General features: G+C 33.6%; 1 protein-coding gene across 7 annotated transcripts in view; it reads right to left on the bottom strand.

Moving 5' to 3' along the window:
• LOC139528371 (carbonic anhydrase-like) overlaps window positions 1-23,738 on the bottom strand; it is a 63,995-nt gene that overhangs the window by 5,694 nt on the left and 34,563 nt on the right. For 5 of the 7 annotated variants that reach the window (XM_071324329.1, XM_071324324.1, XM_071324325.1 and 2 more), the window contains exon 2: window positions 779-808. In XM_071324329.1, the coding sequence (XP_071180430.1) occupies window positions 779-808 (30 nt within the window). Of the gene's footprint in view, window positions 1-778; window positions 809-5,335; window positions 5,428-17,998; window positions 18,132-23,738 lie in introns of those variants that run through there. The other 2 variants (XM_071324330.1, XM_071324328.1) reach the window with 2 other exon arrangements.

The raw sequence follows: 23,738 nt of genomic DNA, 5'->3' as shown, positions 1-23,738 counted from the left end.
ACGCAATTAGTAATTTGATGAATAACAATAATTGTTGTTGTATGATTCATGTTTATCATTTTCGACATTTCGTCTTAACTGTCACCGATATGGTTCTTAAGAGTTTCTTTGTGCTGAAGATCATTTCTGGACAATGCAAGTTTACACAAAACACTCATCCAATATATATATATATATACCAGCCTCGCAATTATGAACGACAGACACGCGTTTCTTCTATAAAAGATTCATCATTGTGACGCTTGAATCACGAAAGGTTAAAGGCCAAATTATAAAGAACTAAGTTTAAGCATTCTGAACAGTAGCTGTTTTTCATATCTGTCACCAGTACTACAGTCCTTTGTTTTATGACAGTGTTTTGTTTTTCAAAATCTGACTTCATATTACGAAAAGGAGGATTAAGACGCTGCCTGTGTGTTATATTCATACTACATGCATTACGAATGTAACGAATATCTGTGCTAAATTTTTCATTTAAACTTAAGAAAACTTTTGACTTATGTAACTTACAAGTATAAATGAAACAAAAGTAAAAATTAAAGGAAATAAGAAAAATACTGTATAAAGTTCGAAGACGGATAAAAAAGATTTTCTAGGGAGTCCGAACCCACCCCCTTTTGTGGGAAAAAATTTGTTGATTATTTAGGGAATCACTGAAGCATGACTCGAACAGACACCCTCTTAGACAGTCAATGTCTCCCTTATGAAAATATGTGGATCCGCCACTGAGTTGAGACATATTCAATGCATATAAAAATATGATACATAGTCAACTTACCATCAGCGTAGTCATATCCCCATTTGTTCCCTGAAATGATAATAATGGCATTTATTACAATAAGTAAATAATATATGATATAAAGTATACTGATCAGTCTGTTCTACTCATATTGTTTGCGTCACTAGTACTTTCAACTTGGTTAAATATAAAAGGATGCGACCTGAAATGCCTTGTATGCCATCGAGTCAATTAAATAGAGCCATGCACTGTAATCTTAGTCAACAACTCAGCATCATTCTCACCACATCCCCTCTAAAATAAAAATCTCCTGATAAACATACGGACTCTATAATCATAATTAAAAACTCAATAACACCCTTTCTCCCCCTCTTCCCAAAAACTATACACTCAAATCCAAATACTAAAGTTTGAAAGCTTAAGGATCCCTAAGAAATGGGCACAACAAAAAGTGTTACTGGAATAACAATCAACAGCCCGGTACGCTTCATACCGAATTTTTTGAAAGCTGAAATGTTTTAACAAGTGATCATTAGAACAAAAGGGACAAAAAAACGAACACTCACAATTCTACATGGTCAATGTTGTATTATGGGGTTGCAAGCTTAAGTTAGCTCAAGTATAAATATGTAATGTTTAAACCTATTGTTTCCTGAAACTAAATAAATAATTAAAGTTTATGAAAATATTTGTTAACTTGTATTAGGGACACATTTAAAATGGATATCATGAAGAGTTGTAATTAATAACGAGGAAGAAACGCAATTTTATTATTAAAACAACAATACATAAATCTGATAGGACATTTACCATCTGAAGAATGCATGTATGACATAATTAGACTTTCACTACATAACATTATTGTAACTTTAACATTCAAGATGAAAATGGATAGGTGTTTAACGTTCAGTGGCAAATTACAAGTATATTCAGGACGGGCACATGTTAATGTCATATGAATATTTAAGCTGCTTTGTACTAGACCGACGCACTGAGCCAGAGTCTTTAAAACAACAGTCCGCAGAAAGACATGCCATCCGGCCCCGACACATTATTCTGACTCAGAGGCGACTAGCCTTTGCTCTTACTTTTAAAGGCCGCTCGCTTAGCAGAGAAACAGTAAATACAAATTTTAAAGTCTTTGGTTAGACCTGCCCGTGGTCAAACAACGACATCCAGCACCCAAGGCGAACACGTTAGCACCAGACCAGGCAGGCAACTTGTTAACGTCATAACAACATTAGTCTTAAACAAGAATATGTCCATAGTACACGAATGCCCCACTCGCACTATCATTTTCTATATTCAGTGGACCGTGAAATTGGGGTCAAAACTTTAATTTGGAATTAAAATTAGAAAGATCATATCATAGGGAACATGTGTACTAAGTGTCAAGTTGATGTAACTTTAACTTCATCAAAAACTACCTTGACCAAAAACTTTAACCCGAACTTCACACTATTATTTTCTATGTTCAGTGGACCATGAAATTGGGGTCAAAACTATAATTTGGCATGTAAATTAGAAAGATCATATCATGGGGAACATGTGTACTAAGTTTCAAGTTGATTGGACTTCAACTTCTTCAAAAACTACCTTGACCAAAAACTTCAACCTGAAGCGGACGAACGAACGGAGGCACAGACCAGAAAACATAATGACCCTCTACTATCGTAGGTGGGGCATAAAAATAATGTAAAAACTGCAATGTACTGAAAACTGAAAAATGCGGTCCGAGAAGCAGTTGAGTGATGCATTCGACATTGTAGCAATTACCTATTTCTTACGTATATGCTTTGGTCTCTTTTCGGGTTCACTAATTAATAAATTGTACATGTAAAAGACCTCATATGTTACATTATCTCATATGAAGGATAGTTTGGTATCATCGAAAGTTGTTTACATGTATCACTGTGCGGAAAGTTTAAACCTAAAACACTGATGGTATATACTAGTAGGAAAACCGATAAAATGATTATTGGTGTTTTATTGGAACAATATATCTAACAGTAAAAACTTTTAAACAAAGTAGATCGAATACCATTGCTTAACATACCCTATCAATTCTACTCCATTCCATAATTCATAAAAAAAAACAAGAATGTGTCCTCAGTACACGAATGCCCCACGCGCACTATCATTTTCTATGTTCAGTGGACCGTGAAATTGGGATAAAATCTCTAATTTGGCATTAAAATTAGAAAGATCATATCATAGGGAACATGTGTACCAAGTTTGAAGTCGATTGGACTTCAACTTCATCAAAAACTACCTCGACCAAAAACTTTAACCTGAAGCGGGACAGACGGACGAACGAACGGACGAACGGACGGACGGACGGACGAACGGACGAACAGACCAGAAAACATAATGCCCCTCTACTATCGTAGGTGGGGCATAAAAAAGACTAATAAGTATAATGTTAAGTACAGATCAATCATTTCCGGGATCCTTTATCTATAGAAGATTACAACAAATGAATTATTGACAATTTCTTGATAGGACATCTCTAATTTAATTCTGGACAAAATTTACATCAAAAGCAGGTAAACCATTATTAAACAGTTAATTTGGTCATAACGGAAACATTTGATCTTAATAAACATCTTCACAGTTTGGTCTAACTTTTCATAACTGTATGTGCGGTAGGGGTAGAAATTCGTTCTCTTTTTAAGTCTCTTGTTTAACTAAGGAATAAACGAGTTATGCAAATTAGTTCAATATATAAGACATATATATAAAAGAAGATGTGGTATGATTGCCATTGAGACAACTTTCCACAAGCGACTAAATGACACAGAAATTAAGTATATCAAGTACTTAATAGGTTAGAAAACGGTTTTAAGTCGTGACCACTCGACTTGCTGACAATATTTTGAATTACTAAATAAATAAATATTATATAATAAGAGTGAATAAATGACCTGGAAAAGTGTTTTAACAGCGGTGTTTAAGACGGAAGATATTTTTAGAGATTTAATTATGTTGAATAAATTAAAACGGTCTTTAAGATTCAGAAATAGTCCCGTAGTTCAGATGTTGTGACATGAAGGCCGTACGAGAAATTTACGTTGTCATAACAACAACGCAGCACAACTGTAAAACTAAAATTTAAGCTGGCTCGTCGAAAAAGCGAGTATTTGATTTGTGCCAGCTGCACAAACCCAATCTGCCAAAATCTCGCAGTTCTGTATCACCAAAATGTCAATTTGAGGGAAACTGCAATGTTGTTTGTCATTGTCATTTTTCGTTTGCTAACTCATTTCCTGTTTTTTGTTACACTAGACTTGTGGTTTTAAATTGAAGTTAATTTAATTTATTTTCTATAAAATATCTCCACTACTCATATTCTTTCGGTGGTGTTTTTCATATGCGAGAATATGTGTTTTCTTTTATAAAGTTGTATTTCAAATATAAATAAAATGTGTATACAGATACAACATCTGATAAAAAAAAACCAGAATATATAAAGCGGACAATAAAACATCTTAGATCGATGAAAAACACCGTGTTATAAAAGAAAGGGGATCAATGAGACAATAAAAAAAGTCTACAAAAATGAACTAAACGCACAAACCCCAACGAAATAGGAGGGAGGGGATTGGGCATCAGGTGCTACGAATCAGTGAGGTATTTTCGTATCCGTTTTTAATAAATAGTTTGGGGTTATTCCATAGATCGATAAAACTGTTATTTGATTGATTAATTTTAACTTTGCATTTTTTTCCGTACCTTGTTGTAGGCTTATTTTATTGGTTTTGAGTCCGTATAGAAACCTGTTGTTTCTGTTTCGTTTATTCGTGTTGTAAGGTCTATTTTAAAAAACAACCCATGCTAAATCTGTAATGTCTGTATATGATCCACATGCTTGCTTAAAGTACCATTCACCTTTTCTTCTATATATTTGATAATAAATATCAATGTATACATTTTATACAAAACGACAAAACGTTTACTTTTTATACAAAACGACATTTTACCACTTCGTTCAACGTCCTTGTTAAAAAAAAAATCTTTCACACCGAAAACTGATTATCACAAATAAGATATTAAAATAGAAATTAAATATTACAAAATACGATAATATATAAGTTTGTGTTGTCATCAACAGAATATGAAATTCATTGTTCAATGTTTATGGTAAGAGTTTAAATTGAAAATTGACGATTTATAAAATCTGTCAATAAAATGATTTAGCTAAAAAAAACATGATAACAATCAAAAGTACATGTATGCATTGGAGAATGAACAAGAAAACCTTATTTGATGCAAGCAACATGTGAGTCAACAAAAACTCCAATGTTGCCTTTGCGTCTACTAATGTGTTCTTGTACATTTTCTGTTATCATTCGATGTGGTAAAGTAATGTGATTTCTAAGTGAGATTTTCTGAAATTTCAATGAAATATTAATTTGGCCAATTTATTTCAGAAATAAAATTTCTTCCAATTTTTTTTTCATTCTTTTTTTTTGTTTGTAATGGGGTCGAGTATGGTCTCGAGTATGGCCTTTCTTGGTGTTCAATTGTTTTAAGTTTATCAAAGATCTTTTGTGTATGTAAAATGTTGCTACCTATCTTACTCATTTATAACCTTACCTGCAAAGCTAAACACATTCCCGATGCAAAATGAGTAAACGATAAGATGATGCAGAATGCAAAACATATCCATGGAAAACACTATTACTATTGATCTAAACTATAGTATTTCAGATACAACTGAGATAGTAAGATTAGCTTTAAAATCATAACTCAGGACAAAGCCAGGTTAAATATTGGAACTTCCTACAAATGAACACTGCATGATCACTTAAACTAAAAATATCAAAGGTGTTATGTCATTTGTCTGATATCTACGGAGACCTATTTTGGTCTCATACAGATAAATAGTTTTTTGTAAGTCTAGCGCTGTAAATTTGAGACAAAGCGCTGGAGATGCAATATCTGAAGAGCGCTGAGAATGTGCAGTGTAGCTGTAGAGATTTCAAATATGGAAAGACTTTCATATCTACAGTGCTAAATTTTAAATCTACAGCGCTTGAGTTAATTATTATTTTTATTATTATTGTTATTTACAGTGCTTATATAGCGCTTATCTAAATAAACATTTACTCTAAGCGCTTTACGGGAGAGATCCATTTGCGCCAAAAATCCGTCCTTTTGCGCCACGACTTTTTTCTCCTATGCTACATTTGCGCCACATGTTTTAAAATTACATGGTATCATTTGCGCCACAAATAAAACATACAATTGTGCCAATTAAAAGAAAAATGACTTCCCTACTCCTTTTATTCGGACTTGGAACCGGCAGTTTACACGGCAAATGTTTCCTTTTCTGAAACATATCTTCTTCTTACTGCTGCTGCATGGGTACTTCCCAATTTAATGTATGTAGTAGCTTGTAACTCAACATATGTGGCTAAAACATTATCAGCAAAAGCTTCTATATTCTTCTCTATAGGCACTTTATTAAATATTCTTAAATATTCAACAAAGCAATACGTTTTATTCTATCTCTGTACATTGACTGTCTAATGAATTTTAAGCCATTTCTCTTCAGATGCTCATCTTCATGGTGAAATATCTTCAAACATATGAAAGTTTTTAATTAAAAGATAAGAATGAATATATAATAATCATTAATATTTATGATAGATATGTGTACAGGTATATTGGCGCAAATGAGTTCCGAATATTGGCGCAATTGAGACATTTGGAAAACAAAATTTGGCGCAAATGATACCCCTGGAAAACAGTAATTGGCGCAAAAGGGCTGCTGCCTGCTTTAGAATGCATAAAAAAACAATGATACAAGTACATATATGTATAATAAACAAAATTTAAAAAAAATAAAAAAATATCTATGTGTCAATGGTTCAATAGAATCAAAATAAAGACCGTAAAAATTACAACTCAATATATGAAAATTAAAAATTATTCATTAAAAATAATTTTAAAATATAGATAAATTTTGAATTTTTTAAAAAGAAAATCAACAGAAGAGCTATCTACAGCGCTTGAGTTAATATCTACAGCGCTTGAGTCAATATCTACAGCGCTGACGTTTACAGCTTTTATCTCATACAGATGAAGGTCAGTGGTTTTCAAAGTCAAGCGCTGGAGATTAAAAGTCCAGCGCTAAAATCTATTATAGTTCAGTGCTGAAAATATTAAGCCCAGCACTGAAGATGTTAAATTTACATCTCCGGCGCTTGATTTTTCATCTTCAGCGCTTGACTTTTCATCTACGGCGCTTGACTTTTCATTCTCAGCGCTTGACTTTATATCTTTACTGCTCTGGACATTATATTAACAGCTCTGACTTTTACATACAAAACGCTTGACTTTAAATCTACAGCGCATGACTTTATATTTACAACGCTCGACTTTAAATCAACAACGTTTGACTTTATAAAACGCTTGACTTTTCACATCCAGGCTGAACATTATATCTAAAGCGTTAATTTCACCTCTTCGAACCAAGAATTAACACTATCATATTTTGGGACTTAAGATCGGCCAATATCAGTCAACATCATTTTATAATCAGGAAGCAAATTTGCTTACAGTGCATTTTCTTGTTAAACGTATTTTATCAGACATGACTTTAACTCAAACGGTAACAAAGTAAATATTAGCATTGATATTAATAAGTCTGCTACTTTAAATATTACTACTGAATCTGTCCAAAAAGTAGTTTATCTATCTAACATGTTGATATTGTACAAAGTAATCATGGTTTTAGATGAAAAGTACATGTACCCGGGAAGAAACGCAATTTGGTTTATTGAAAGGGCAAGAGTAGTAACTTAGGCTCCCGAAGCTCTATTTAAAAGGTGAACTTAAATCAACTTTTTATTTTTTATGCCCCATTTATGGGCCTTTTATTTTCTGGTCTGTGCGTCCGTTCGTACGTCCGCTCGTCTGTCTGTCCCGCTTCAGGTTAAAGTTTTTGGTCGAGGTAGTTTTTGATGTAGTTGAAGTCCAATCAAATTGAAACTTACTACATATGTTCCCTATGATATGGTCTTTTTAATTTTAGATTTTCCCCCATTTTTACGGTTCACTGAACATAGAAAATGATAGTGCGGATGGGCATCCGTGTACTCTGATGTTACGAATCTGTCCGTTTTAGTCAAAGACATACATGCACAAAGTAATATTGTTAATCCAGCTCCGTCTACTTCAATAGAAAATAAAATCAAGAACACCAACAACAATATAACTGGAAATGAACAAAATACAAATATACAAGTGCATTTTCCAACTTCCATGTGTAATCCCACAACCGTTGACAATTTTCGTGGATTTGTTAAAAAAACAAGACACCGTGTATCCAGATTCTACGTAGGTGGTATCGACAAACACAATTCATGTGAAGAATCTATGCGTGAATATCTCGCTGCAAGAGGTGTTAATGTAACACATTTAAGATATTTTGATAAACAAAATCGACGAACAGCTTCTGCACAACTTAATATCGATGCTCAATGTGAAACCTTAATACGTGATCCGTCTTTTTGGCCTGAAGGCATTTTTCTAAAAGAATGGCTTCCATGGTCAGTTTTTCTATCTACAAAGACCGAACATCCATAAATGTCTTTAAACATAGCATGTTGGAACTGTCGCGGAATAATGTCCGCAGTACCATATCTACTAGAATTCTTAAATGATAATAAGATTGATATTATTTGTTTATCTGAACACTGGCTTAGAAAATCACAATTCCACTTCCTTAATTCAATCGATAAACAAAACTATTTAGTATTTGGAAAATGCGCCGATGAACACTGCCCGGAAAAATACAGTTATAGCGCCCGTGGAGGTGTTGCGATTATGGTCTCTAAAACTTTATCTCCGTATGTCACAGAATTAGTAATTGATAGCAATAGGATATGTGGTATCGAACTTAAACTTCCTAATTTACCTAGTATATTTTTTCTGTCTATATACTTACCAGCAATTACACAACCCAACGAAGCATTCGTTAATGAACTTGAATTCTTAATGGACACATACAAATCGTATTCGAACCACGGGACGGTGTATATTCTTGGTGATTTCAATTGCAAGATTGGTGGACCCCGATATTCGTTTACTCAAGATCGTCGTAGTCAACTTCTTGAAAGTCTCCTTATTGACAATAACAGTATATCATTACATGTTCAGGACTTTGCCAAAGGTCCGGTATGTACATTTCAATCTTATGAGGATGGTCCTAAAACAGGGATAGATCACATAGTCACAAATAACGAAAATACACGAGATATTTACAATGTGTTTGTCCCAGACGAAAGCATATTTAACGTTTCTGATCACAAGCCTATCGCGTGTACTTTACTAATCGAACAATGTCGTGCTGATAGTGACAACTTATACGAAAGTGTTATGGCTGACAAAGTATCGTGGACCAAAGCGTTAGAAATGAATTCAGTTAATGACTATTCATTTGCAGTCTCACAATTTTTATGGTCTGTTCAAATGCCGTCACTACCAGCGACCAAAGAAGATATCGAGCTCTACTATAAGACTATTATAGTTGCTGTTCAAAAAGCTGACAAAGAAACACTCCCACATAAGCAATTTGTGAAACATATAAAGCCTTATTGGACGAAAGTCGTAGATCTATCACACAAAACAATGCTAAATAAGCGCAGTTTATGGATACTGAACGGAAAAGTTCACGATAGAAGCGATCAGTTCTTTGCTGATTACAAACATGCAAAACGGATTTTCAGAAATGAAATGGATAAAGCTTACAACGAACATATTATGAACATTGCCAACAGAATGGAAGAGTCTATCGACAATGATCAAAGATATGTATGGTCGGTCTTAAAAAGCAGACGTAAACAGAAAACTTTTTGTCGTGAACTAAATTTAAATGGAATAACTCATACAAACGAAAGTGAAATATGCGAAGCATGGGCGGACCATTTTGAATCCATTTTTCAGTTTGATAGCAAGCTAACAAATTCAGCAAACATAAATTTGGTAAAACATGAAGTGAATAAAATACGACAAACGCAGAAGGAAATCAAAGCTCCAATCAACCCATTTGAGTTTGAAGAAATTTCCAACATTTGTAAAAGTTTATGTAACAACAAATCTACAGGTTTAGACAACGTTTCATATGAGCATATAAAATATGGTGGTAAAACATTGCAAAAACACTTATGCAATCTATTCAACCTAATAATACAAACACGTTATACTCCTCTAGATTGGAAAACAAGTGTAATTATACCGTTATTCAAAGGTGGAAATAAAAACAAAACTGATCCCAATTCGTACCGCGGTATATCGTTAACAAGTTGTATCGCCAAGATATTCGAAAAGTCTCTTTATCCTCGATTCGACTCCTTGCACATAAAGTTTCCACATCAATCTCAGATGGCATACCAAAAGGAATTATCAAGTATTCATGCTTCATTTAACTTACAAGAACCGATTCGTCATTATATTGAACGTAACAGTGATGTTATTGTTGTGCTGTTAGATAGCACGAAAGCTTTCGACACCGTATGGCATGATGCATTGTTATATAAACTACATAAATATGGAGTTACCGGTGATTTATGGCTGCTCATAGATGAAATATACAGTGACATGCGTAGTTCTGTACTGTTCAATGGTAGGCTATCTCGTTGGTTTGAACTGAAACGAGGCGTTCGCCAAGGTGGCGTCTTATCCGCCCTGTTATATTTAGTATACATAAACGATCTTTTGTGCGACATTGAAGACTCTAAATTGGGATGCGTTCTTCTAGATATCAGTGTAAGCAGCTCTGTTCAAGCCGACGACATTGCGTTACTCTCAACAACAGAAAAAGGAATGCAACAACTTATTAACATTTGTCAGACATATAGCGAGAAGTGGGCATTCAAGTTTTCTCCGACTAAAAGCAACGTCTTACGTTATTCAAAGAAGAACAAGAATGTTACAAGCAATCTAACTTTGTATAATGACATCATACCACTCGTGACGTCTGCCAAACATGTCGGTATTCTTCTGAACTGTAAATTTAGATCAATGGACCAGACGTTGAATGCTTGTAGAGTGTTGCGATCAACTGCTCTGTCAGTTCTAAATTCTGGAATTCATCCATCAATTTTAAACCCTTTGACGTGTTCCAAGATAATACTTCAAATATGTTACAGCAAAGCTCTATATGGTTGTGAGTTATGGAACAATTTGACTCAAACAGAACTTACGATGTTAGAAAGATCTCACAGATTTGTGTGTAAAATTATTCAAGGGCTTCCAAAACGAACCCGTTCTGACAAGTGTACAAGTCTTCTAGGTTGGTTTTCAGTTGAAAGCATTATCAACAGATGTAAACTTTTATTTTTTGGTAGACTATGTAGGTTAAAGTCTTCTGCGTTACCAAAACGAATAATGATAAGCAGACTTATGGAATTCAAACATAAATGTGTTCCAGAACAACTTGGTTTTATACCTGACATCTATAAAGCAGCCGAAAAATATAACATTACAGATTATATTGTTAATTTTGCAAATACTGGTTCTTTCCCATCAAAAAAACTTTGGTCAATTATTGTAAATCAGAATATAAATGCAAGTGAAGAAACATGGTGGTCTTACCGAATTTCATGCGATAATGACTTTTATATGTTTAGACATATTCATTCTGCAATCAAACCGCATAAAGCATGGACAATTGCGAAACAGTTTCCCGAACTTCGTGTCTCCGCCAAGTATGTGATTGACTTATGTTCTATAGTACGCTACGAAGATGAACATTTACTTTGCGACAAATGTGGAAAGTTCTTCTTGAATATCGTTGAACACTTACTGGTATCCTGTGATTTTATTCAAGACAAAAGAGATGATCTATGGGAAGACATTATTAACATTAATCCCATTCAGTTCAGTGTTTATATGGACAGTCTTTCGGTACATGAATTCACAACAACAATTCTCTCTTGCAATACGTCATATGAATTAGAAAATGATGAATTAACTTTTTTCTCTAAGACTTGTGTTCGTCACGTTGAAACAATCTGCAGAGATTTCTACAATCGATAGAAGATGTGTCCGTTACCGATATTATAGACAGTGCTAATTTTTTTTTTCTCATATTAACTTTAAACGGTGACTTTAATTCTTTGTTTTTTGTAATTTTCTGATTTATATATTTCATGTACACCAAATCTCTATAATAGAGGAAATAAAGTTATATATATGTTCCCTATGATATGATCTTTTTAATTTTAGATTTTCCCCCATTTTTACGGTTCACTGAACATAGAAAATGATAGTGCGGATGGGCATCCGTGTACTTTGGACACATGCTTGTTCTTCATACAACAAAAAGGAAAATACACGTTTGGTAGAATTCATTTAACAACTTTACGATCCAAATTATTTAATTGGCAAATAAAACACAGTCTGCTATAGGTCAAATGTTAGTATTGATAAGAAGATACATATAACAGTGGACCTTTCCAAAAAGTTCTGTGTTTTGAAAGGCAATTTAAATTAAAGTTCTCCAAATCTTTCTCCCACTGGTGGTCTTTGACAAAACTTTGCTGGCCCTCTTTATCATTTCCATCGAAAAATACAAACATTGTGTCAGTCCTTTGCAAAATTCTGTTGGTCAAAACCTTCAGACCCACACTTTTCTATCTTTATTGTATCCCCATTACAAATCTGACATTTATATTAAATTTCCCACCAAACTAATATAGCTTCTTTAAAGGACATATGTGTAAATGCATACAAGTGCAGTTTTTTAAATCATGGGGAAAAAGACTGGGAAAATTCAAAATCCTATCGAAAATTTAAATATCAAAATTTAAATAAAACAACATTAACTATATAAAATCCTTCGTTTGTGTTGTACGATGATACAGAAAACAATTAATTCAATATCAAAATTATTTTGGACTTCAAAACGGCCAATACCAATTCAAGATCATTTTTTTTTAAATCAGGAAGCAAATTTGCTTACGTTGCATTTTATTGGTCACGAACATCACCAGACAAGATTTAAACTTTAACAATAAAAAAGTAAATATTAACATTAATATTCATTGATCTGCTGCTTTAGATATTACTACTGAATCTGTCCAAGGAGTAGGTTAGCTATCTTACATGTTGATATGGTAGAAAGTAAAATGGGTTTAGGTAAAAATAACAAACAAACAAAAACCAATTTAGTTAATTGAAAGAGGCAAGTATATATATGTTACAGTGAGTTTGTATAATCAGGGATTATGTAGAATCATATTCTTTGAAATCAAACTACACGCCAAACCTGTATTCATGTAGCTAAAAGGACATATATTATATGCAATCTTCAAAATTTAGAAAAGAAGGCAGACTTTTATATTCTAAATTCCATTCGAAAAGTTAGATATCTAATTTAAATAAAATACCATTAGCAGCTAAAATATAGTTGTTTTTTTTTCTTCGTTTTATTTGTAATACAAAAAAAAACCAGAAAGTAACAAAGACAAATAAAAAAGAAAAGAAGATGCTTAAAAAATGTAGTCAAATATCATACCTGCCGAGGCATCTGTTGGATTGAAATAGTATCCGAAGCTGAATAGAATGAGGCATACATCTTTATAAAACATTGTAACATGTAGTTACCGATGCTAATATCATTATTTTGGAGACACAATAAAGGTTAATATGAGACACAATAAAGGTTAATATTTCCAATATGTTTAAGAAAAATCAAAATGAAAACCAGAAAAATCAGGATTTCACAAATACAAACGGAAAATGCATATTTTCAGCATAAATTTGTAATAGAACGAAAAGCTGATATAAGTATGATTTGTATGGGTCTAATGGTATAAAACGCCCTTAATGTTATAATTTCCAAATTTGGTATTGGGTTTTAATCCGATTATGATTTAATGTATTTTTATTTTAAATTTTTTATTATATAAAAACAAATTTAATTTAAAAGGGCAGCAATGTAAAATATTTTTCACTTTTAAAGAAACAGGTTCCCATTTATTTTAGGACTTTATAGATGACTTGTATGCACTTTAGAAGAGATCGAGAAAGTTACTATACATTGAAACATTCCGAGATACCATATATGGTAAATTGATATGTTCATAAGGAGAAAAAATCAGAGAAAGGAACAGCCAACCTTACAGTCAAGGTATAAAATCATTTTGGCATAAATATACGTCTAAATAAATTACAACTCCACGTCAGACGTTTGATACGGTGCTTTTTGTCCGCAATTCGCTTTTTGTCCGTTTTTGCTTTTTGTCCGATAATTTTGCTTTTTGTCCGACACTTTTGCTTTTTGTCCGTTGCTTTTTGTTCGTTTTGCTTTTTGTCTGATTATTTTGCTTTTTGTCCGACACTTTTGCTTTTTGTCCGTTGCTTTTTGTCCGTTTTGCTTTTTGTCCGATTATTTTGCTTTTTGTCCGACACTTTTGCTTTTTTGGCCAATGAATCTAATGGCGAATGGTCACTATGTCTTATGGCAAATGGTCACTATGTCGCTAATGGCAAATGGTCACTATGTCCAATGGCAAATGGCCCGTGAATCTGATGGCAAATGGTCACCATGTCTAATGGCGAATTGCCAGTGAATCTAATGGCAAATTGTCACTATGTCTAATGGCAATTGGTCACCAAGTCTTGTGGCAAATGGTCAGTGGACCTAATGGCAAATGGTCAGTGGATCTAATGGCGAATGGTCACTATGTCTAATGGCAAATGGTCACTATGTCCAATGGCAAATGGCCCGTGAATCTGATGGCAAATGGTCACCATGTCTAATGGCGAATTGCCAGTGAATCTAATGGCAAATTGTCACTATGTCTAATGACAAATGGCCAGTGAATCTAATTGCAAATGGTCACCATGGCAAATGGTCAGTGAATCTAATGGCAAATAGTCACCATGTCTAATGGCCATTGGTCAGTAAATCTAATGGCAAATGATCACTATGTCGGATGGCAAATTGTCAGTGAATCTAATGACAAATGGCCACTATGTCTAATGGCAAATGATCAGTGGACCTAATGGCAAATAGTCACTATGTCTAATGGCAATTGGTCACCAAGTCTTGTGGCAAATGGTCAACTGACCTAATGGCAAATGGTCAGTGGATCTAATGGCGAATGGTCACTATATCTAATGGCAAATGGTCACTATGTCCAATGGCAAATGGCCCGTGAATCTGATGGCAAATGGTCACCATGTCTAATGGCGAATTGCCAGTGAATCTAATGGCAAATGATTACCATGTCTACTTAGATTCACTGGTCATTTGCAATGAGACTTTGTGACCACTTGCCACAAGACTTCGTGACCAATTGCCATTAGACTTCTTTAAGTCTGTAGGGCGGAAAAAAGTTATTGTAATTTGTTTTCTTCACTGAAATGCAATACTTTTAATACTAATCCGTAAATGGGATAAAATGTTCGGTATATTTTTTATTAATAGAGTATGCATGTACCATCAAAGAAAGATGAATGCAGTCTGTACTCGGAGTAGTTTTTTGTACTCTAAACACAGCAATTTTTGTCCATTTGTTATAATGAACCTTAAACTCGCAAAAATCGTTTAATAAATATAAAAACGAAAGCAATGCGCATGTATGGAATCATATAAGATTGTTTGCTTTGTCTATATGCCATTTTGTTTTGAAAAAAATGCGACACATTGATTAACAACACATAGAATCATATTCAAAACAGTGTGGCTGTGGCCATTGATTGACAACCTAAATTATCCCATTGACTGGGACAGATTAAGTGAACGTTTGTCTGTAATACCCCAGTCCCACTAGGCCACGATCGCACTACGATCTGTGAAAATAATGCAAATTTTGATGATCGTGGTACGATCGTGTAGGTCGCAGTAAGGTCGTACCACGGTCGTAGTGAGGTCTTCAAGATCGTGAAGAGCGTGGCCAACTTTGAACATGTTCAAAACAATCGTGGTGCGGTCGTGTCGAAATTAGGTCGTAGTTAGAGCGTAGTGAGAGCGCATTAAGATCGTAGTAAGATCGCAAAGGTCGCAGTACAATCGTAGCGAGAGCGTAGCGAAAGCGTGATTCTATTCGGAGAGATTGCGCTACGATCTCACAGCGACGTTATTACGACCTTACTACGACCATCACGTTCTCAACGCGACCCAACTACGCTTCCACTACGACTTTACCACGCGGATCACGACCATAGTACGATTCTAGCACGCCCTTGTCGTCTTCATCACGCTCTTCTCACGACCTTACTACGTTCACACTACGACCATCATTTTTATTGTCATTTTCACATTAAATATATAAAAAAAAACTCCCTAGATTTTGTTTGTCTGAATGTATTTATTTTATCTATTTGCTCTAACGGCTCAACCATGCTTTTCGTTTTTATATAGATTAGACCGTTGGTTTTTCCCGTTTAAATGGTTTAACATTAGTATTTTTTGGGCCCTTTATAGCGTGCTGTTCGGTGTGAGCCAATGCTTCGTATTGATGGCCGTACCTTGGCATATAATGGTTTACTTTTATAGATTTTTACGTTGATGGAGAGTTGTCTCATTGGCACTCATACCACATCTATATATATTGACACATCTGTGTCATCTCTGCTATCGTTCACTAAAATATCGTCATTTGAGCTTTATGGACCAGCAATAGGTTGTAATTTAGGTTTGATTGGTCGTTCCGACATCTCTTGATGACAAGTATTACACTACGTATGTGTATAGTATCAGTTTAATTGAAGTCTGGAGCTGGCATGTCAGTTAACTGCTAGAAGTCTGTTGTTATTTATGTAATACTGTCATTTTGTTTATTTTCTTTAGTCACATCTTCTGACATCAGACTTGGACTTCTCTTGAACTGAATTTTAATGTGCGTATTGTTATGCGTTTACTTTTCTTCATTGACTAGAGGTATAGGGGGAGGGTTGAGATCTCACAAACATGTTTAACCCCACTATTTTTGCGCCTGTCCCAAGTCAGGAGCCTCTGGCCTTTGTTAGTCTTGTACTTTTTTTAATTTTAGTTTCTTGTGTACTATTTGGAGTTTAGTATGGCGTTCATACTTTGCTCCCTCTGCCTCTACACCAACCCCTACCACCACGCCCACGTGTTCTTGTAGATTTTGGTGGCATGACTGTATTGTTTCCGAGAAATTTCCGTTTTAATCAGAAATAGAAGGAATGGAACTATATTGATATGAAACACGATATTGCTGAGAAAGTAGTAAGATCGCGGTATGAACGTAGTATAATCGTGGTAAGAACGTGCTATAATCGCAGTAAGATCGTGTTGCAATCGGATAACTCGTGGTATGGTCGTAGTGAGAACGTGAAGAGCGTAGAAAGATCTTTATAAGCGTAGTGAGGTCGCAGAATAAGCGCGGTGAGAACTTGGTTTAATCGCAGCGGGATCGTTGTAGAAGCGTAATTAGGACGTAGTAGCATCGTGAAAGCAACGAAAATTAAAATTTTCATGCCGCTCATACCGCGACCTCACCACGATCCAAATTTATTTTAGATTGTGGTGAGCGTGGTGCGATCGTGGTCTAGTGGGACTGGGGCTTAACGATCACTGCTCACTTCTTACTTATTATAGAATTTAAACTGTGGGGTCACCAAAGGTTTTTAACGCCTTTAATAATTAAAAAATCGTAAAATTAATCAGGAATAACCTTTAGGTTTTGATTTATATTATTGATATAAATCAAAACATCATGTTATTCCTTCCTGATTAATTTTTCGAATTACTTTATTTAGGTTTTGAGAACCTTTGGTGACCCCACAGTTTCAGTGTCTTTAAAAAGTACATAATGAGCAGTGATCGTTACAGACAAACCTTCACCTAATTTGTCCCAGTCAATGAGATAATTATGTATTATTTTTTTTTAACTTGATATGTATGAAACATATTCTGCAAATCTGTAAGCCAATATTTTTTAACTTGGAACAACGACCCCAACACTAACCCCTTTTTCCAACAAAAATAAAACTATAAAAAAATCAAAGTAAAGAATAAAAACAAATAATAATTAGAACTCAGCAAATATCGATCTATGCAATAGTACATAACCGATGTTTAAATTTTATACATCCTCTATTCTAATTTGACCTTTATTTTAAGAATAATTTTGATTTTATAATTATATGATCATTGAGTGCAAAGGCACAAATTTTCAAAAGTATTTAATTTTAAAAAGGAAGTAAAACTAACAAACCTTTCGGATATCTACATACAGATAATATTTACATAACATCTTTAAAATTTCAACTTACCAACTACTGTCTGTAGGACTGTCACAAGCAAGAAAAGGAAAACTCCCAGTTGTGCATCCATGATTCCGACTGTTTGAGTCTCATGTGGACACAGATATATTGACGAATTCGGGTACGTATTTGTCAATCGAAGTCAATTTAATATCATCTTTTATTCTTATTATATTTGAAAAAAAAGGTTTTAAAAGAATTGGCGAAACAGGTTGTGTTGTTTACGCACAAGATATAATAAAAAAATGACAATAATTACACTTAAAGATTGATGATTGTATCAAAATTAAAAAAATAAAAACTTGTATGTATATTTATTTGATATGTTATACATAATCATCAGTAAATTAAATGAAGTAACACGAGTTGTTGATTGTATCTTCTAATAGGTTATAGGCTATCTATATTAAAATGATACTATTGTCCATCCGTAAATATTAATTTAAACATTGTAATTACATGTCTAATATACCTTCTTATATATCTGAAATTATCATTATTTCCGAATATTGCATCTACTTGTTTTGGCTACGTAACACATGTTTTAATTGTATTAAATACAATTATATTTCATCGATGTGATAACTTACACCGACGCATGTTGAATTTGAATAGTGTATTGCTTCTTTTTATTCGAAAAATAATTTTTGGAAGTTACACAAGTAGAATAAGGCAAAACGAAATTTTTTAATAAGTTTAAGCTTGAGAATATTGTTTGAAATTGAAAAATTCCATGCAGTTTTCCAAAAACGAAAATTTGTTTTATTCATCTTTATAATCTGTGTGAACTGTGTTAAATATATTTAAGTCTTTGTAAACGTCAGGCAATTTAGAAGAATTTCAAATTTGACCGAAAAAAAACCAAACCAACTTAATCATCCAATTTGAAGTAGCGTTCATCTTGAGGTAGGAATGGTAGCTTTTTCGTTTCTGTGTGTCTGGTAATTCGAGTAATCTCCAGATAACTTTTGGTTAGAATGATAGCAAATTACGGAGTTAGTTCCCCTCAATTGGTAATTTCTAGTGCATTTCAACTAAATATATCTTGAATTACCAGAACAGGAAAAGGAAATGAATGTTATATGTGTGCACTATTATACATTGTATTATTATTTATTCATTTTTTTCTCGTCTTGAATAAGTACAATGTATTTTAAAAATACCGCTAGTCGGCATTTCATTTTTGAAATAGAATGCAGTATGTTTTTATGGAAATCAGAAAGCCAAGCTCCAATGTATTACGCTAGAATATATTCATGACTAGAATTTCAGTTGATTGATCTTTTACTGCTGCTGATTTTGTTTCCCTTTTTTTTCTTTTGTTATTGTTGATGGTTTCTCTTTTTATCATGCTTTTTACCCCAACAACACAGACATGGGTAAAAATCGTAATTCAAACTCCAGTACCTATTTAAGAATTGTACTTTATTTAAGAAATAATTGATGCCAGCTATACTTAATTGTAGTTTTAACATGGGTAGGCATTATATTCGTGATTATTTTTGCCAGAGTGATAATCAATTATATAGATTCTAATTAGGTCATTTACGGTAATTTCTATGTTCGCTGTGTATAAGTGTACAGTATTTGTGTAGGCTCTTCCATCAACCACCCTGTCGATTTGTATCCAACTAGTTCAAACCAGTTTAATTTCGCAAAGTTGTTTTTCTAAAATTCAAAATTCAAACAGAAAATCGGACAAAAAGCAAAACGGACAAAAAGCAACGGACAAAAAGCAAAAGTGTCGGACAAAAAGCAAAATTATCGGACAAAAAGCAAAAGCGGACAAAAAGCGAATTGCGGACAAAAAGTACCGTATCAGACGTTACATTCGTTAAACAGAACAGAGCTTACTATAGATGTATACTTCATTTGAAATTTAAGGCATCGACGACGTCAGTTTAGCCTGTAGACAAATTTTTGTTCTACTCTCAACGTTATTCTTACAATTACTTCTGTGTTATCGTGACATCATTTTATCCATTGTGGCCAGTACCCTACATCTCTCTACCAACTATGCTATACAATTTAGGTGTCGTTCGTCGAGTTAAATCTTTCCTCGTTGGATGTATCTGGGGTTGTAACATAGTCCGTTATGATGTATTGTGGCATGCAGATGGTATATATTGCAGATGAGCTGTTTTTGTACGTCGTTTTTTTTTATACAAAATTCTAAAATTTCTAACTTTGAATTTTTAAACAAACTGCATGAATACTATCATCTTTTGTTACCAGATAAAAGGGAGATTACTCTTATATGACTTTCATTATATTTAAAGTCATTTGAAACGAGTGACCGGGGAAAATTAATGTTAATCCAATTCTTGAAACAATGCATACACTTATCAAAAACTTCTCCTGTGAACGACTTCATCATTTTATTCGCTTAAATTTCGAATAATCGTCAAAAGATATTTCAATCGGTCAGTGTTGTCATGAAAATATGGCAGCTGATTAATGTTCGTGTTTTGAAGCCGAAGTTTAATGATTGTCGCCCGTTTGTAAACAATCAACAAAGAAGCATGGATATTCAGGTAAACACGTGTATAACAGGAACAATATTTTATAAGATATAGTTTATCTTGATGACGGAGCGATGTTTACGTTTGGTTTTCCATTTGCACTTGCGTATTGCGATCGCCGAATTTTTACGAGAAAGGTCACGCTGTATACGGAAAACATATCGGCGAATTGTTTGCTGGAAGCAAGCAATAAAAAAAAAAGTAAAACTTCTTCTAAATTCGGACAAATAATAGAATGTTCTTAAGAAAAAAGTATATGTACATAAGTTTTATAACAAAAACTAGCCAAATAGGGAAAAAGCAGTTTTTTTTTAATCTGAAGTTTCATATGACTTTAAAAGCTTTAAGTCAAGGGTGAAACATATTTGATCTTTGCAACAGCATTTTATTAGCTTTTGAGTTGAATGATGTATTTTTATAACTTAATAAAATACTAACGGCAACACTGTGTTGTCTCGTTAAATTGAAAAACAGCATACCTTTAAAAAGGTAAATCGTCAAGAAGGATATAACAAAATAGTTAAATTGACATCAAGTTGTATAACCCATGTAGAGATAAATGTGAATTCAACAATTTATTGCAGATTTATAAGTTCTTTTCAGTTAACAATATACTGATCAGCTTGAACGCATTACTTTAATCAATTACAATGCAGAAATAGTTTTCCGGGGTTAAGAGGTACTACTTCTCGTAACAGTATACAGGCCTTTGCACCCAAAGTCAAGAATAACATTTCACATTAAAGAGTGCTTTCCCATAACTTCATTCGCATAAGATCTATGATTATAATTTTTATTGAGATATTTACTTATTAGTATTCGAGTCCGACCTTTCGTTTAATTATTTACGTATAAGGGTTATGCTTATCGTTTTAAGTCCAATAAAACAAAATACAAATGATATATAAACTTTTTTCCGGTCTCTCTCAAACTCCAACTCAAACTGTAAAATCGAAGAAGTTGTTTTAAATTATCTTTATTAGGATATTGGGTACATGTATCTAAGAATACACAAATTGCTTATACATTACTTTGTTTATATCTTGTTACTTTTTTTGGAGGTTTGAAATATTTGAACAATAAGATGCATATGAAATATAACTCAAAATTGGAAAACCGGAAACAACTGACAACAACTATCTGTCTTAACATTCCGACAAAAAAGCAAACTTTATATTATAATTCAAAGAGGCACCAGCTACGAGTTATATAAAAATCTAATTTATTATTTTTTTTTTGCTCAATCATTAATGATTCAATGGTTCAATTTTGTCAAAATAAGCTAATAAAAAAATGATTATGAATTATTCACTTGCAAGTGAATAATTCGACCTCATTGAAACCGTATTCATGTGAACTTCAATTTAACACCTTATAGGCTTGATATGGATAACACGTGAATTTATGTGTAAAGTTATTTAAAGGAAAAGAATGTCAACATTGAAAGTGAAACAAAGGTAAATCATTTGATTGACTGGTTCGATCCACAAAAAAACATACTTGTATAGGTAAAAACGATGATAAACATTTATTTTTCATCTATAATATGAAATTAGCTTCATCTATAAAATAATATAGGTCTTATTAATTTCATATTATAGACGAAAATTAAACAAATGTATATCATCGTTTTTACCTGTGACCTCCGAAAACTACAGACGGTCATATAACACGATATAAACATAAACATGAATGCAAATAATTGTAAATTGAAGTTCCTATGAATACAAAAAAAATGAGGTCAAGTATCCACTTGTAAGTGAATAAATTGATGGGTCTTAGCTTATTTTGACAAAAATGTACAATACTGGCTGCTAGAAGCGAACTATCATTCACTTTTTCACTTTCATTTATGATTGAACCATTTATATATATAAATCGTACATGTAGCTTGTCGAGGATTGCGGGAACGTTATGCGTTCGTATGTGTGCCGTCGCCACTAACGATGTGACGTCGCGTTACCATGTGTATTGTACTTATGATTATATGCTTTTGAATGAATATTGAACCATACACTTGCTTGTTTTTATTGAGAGTCCTAATCGAACACAACGTGAAGTACTAACACACTCAAAATCCAACATTGGTGCCGTGACCAGGATGTCGAGGATTGCGGGAACGTTATGCGTTCGTATGTGTGCCGTCGCCACTAACGATGTGACGTCGCGTTACCATGTATATTGTACTTATGATTCTATGCTTTTGAATGAATGTTGAAACATACACTTGCTTGTATTTTATTGAGAGTCCTCATCGAACACAACTTGAAGTACTAACACACTCAAAATCCAACATTGGTGCCGTGACCAGGATGTCGAGGATTGCGGGAACGTTATGCGTTCGTATGTGTGCCGTCGCCACTAACGATGTGACGTCGCGTTACCACGTAGATTGTACTTATGATTCTATGCTTTTGAGTGAATGTTGAAACATACACTTGCTTGTATTTTATTGAGAGTCCTCATCGAACACAACGTGAAGTACTAACACACTCAAAATCCAACATTGGTGCCGTGACCAGGATGTCGAGGATTGCGGGAACGTTATGCGTTCGTATGTGTGCCGTCGCCACTAACGATGTGACGTCGCGTTACCATGTATATTGTACTTATGATTCTATGCTTTTGAATGAATGTTGAAACATACACTTGCTTGTATTTTATTGAGAGTCCTCATCGAACACAACTTGAAGTACTAACACACTCAAACCCCAACATAGCTAGTGCTCCCTTAATACATAAACTTAATTTCACGGCCGACACTCGGCTAACCGAGAGATTGGTCGGTTAATCTATATTGATTATGCGGCTATATGGGAGATTGGTCTGTTAATCGGGTTGGCTATACGTCTGTTAAGAGTAAAACGCACAATTTAATGTTAAACTCTATCAAATATACAGATTTTTTGCATATTATAAGAATCAAATCAAAAAAAGAAAAGTGTCTGACAAAATGATATCTATCATAGAACATTTTCCACCTTTAAAAACATTTCATAGTCTACGCAGTTTTTAGTAAAAGTAAAAGGCGTCGCGCAAGTATGTAGTATTTATGACTACACGCATAGCAATTTTTTAATAAAAGGCGAAACAAACAATTTTAGATATCATTTAAAAGACACAAAATACTACTTTGGTTCTTGCATATCAATTGACATTAGTAAATAATTCATAGTTGTAATATAACGTGAGTAATACCACGTTTTAGTGAAAATTATGGGTTATAA

This window comes from Mytilus edulis, chromosome 6 (assembly GCF_963676685.1).
Source record: "Mytilus edulis chromosome 6, xbMytEdul2.2, whole genome shotgun sequence".
In the NCBI taxonomy this organism is placed as follows: domain Eukaryota; kingdom Metazoa; phylum Mollusca; class Bivalvia; order Mytilida; family Mytilidae; genus Mytilus; species Mytilus edulis.
Note: the sequence above shows the minus strand (reverse complement) of the source record. Positions and strands in the feature narration are given on the sequence as shown.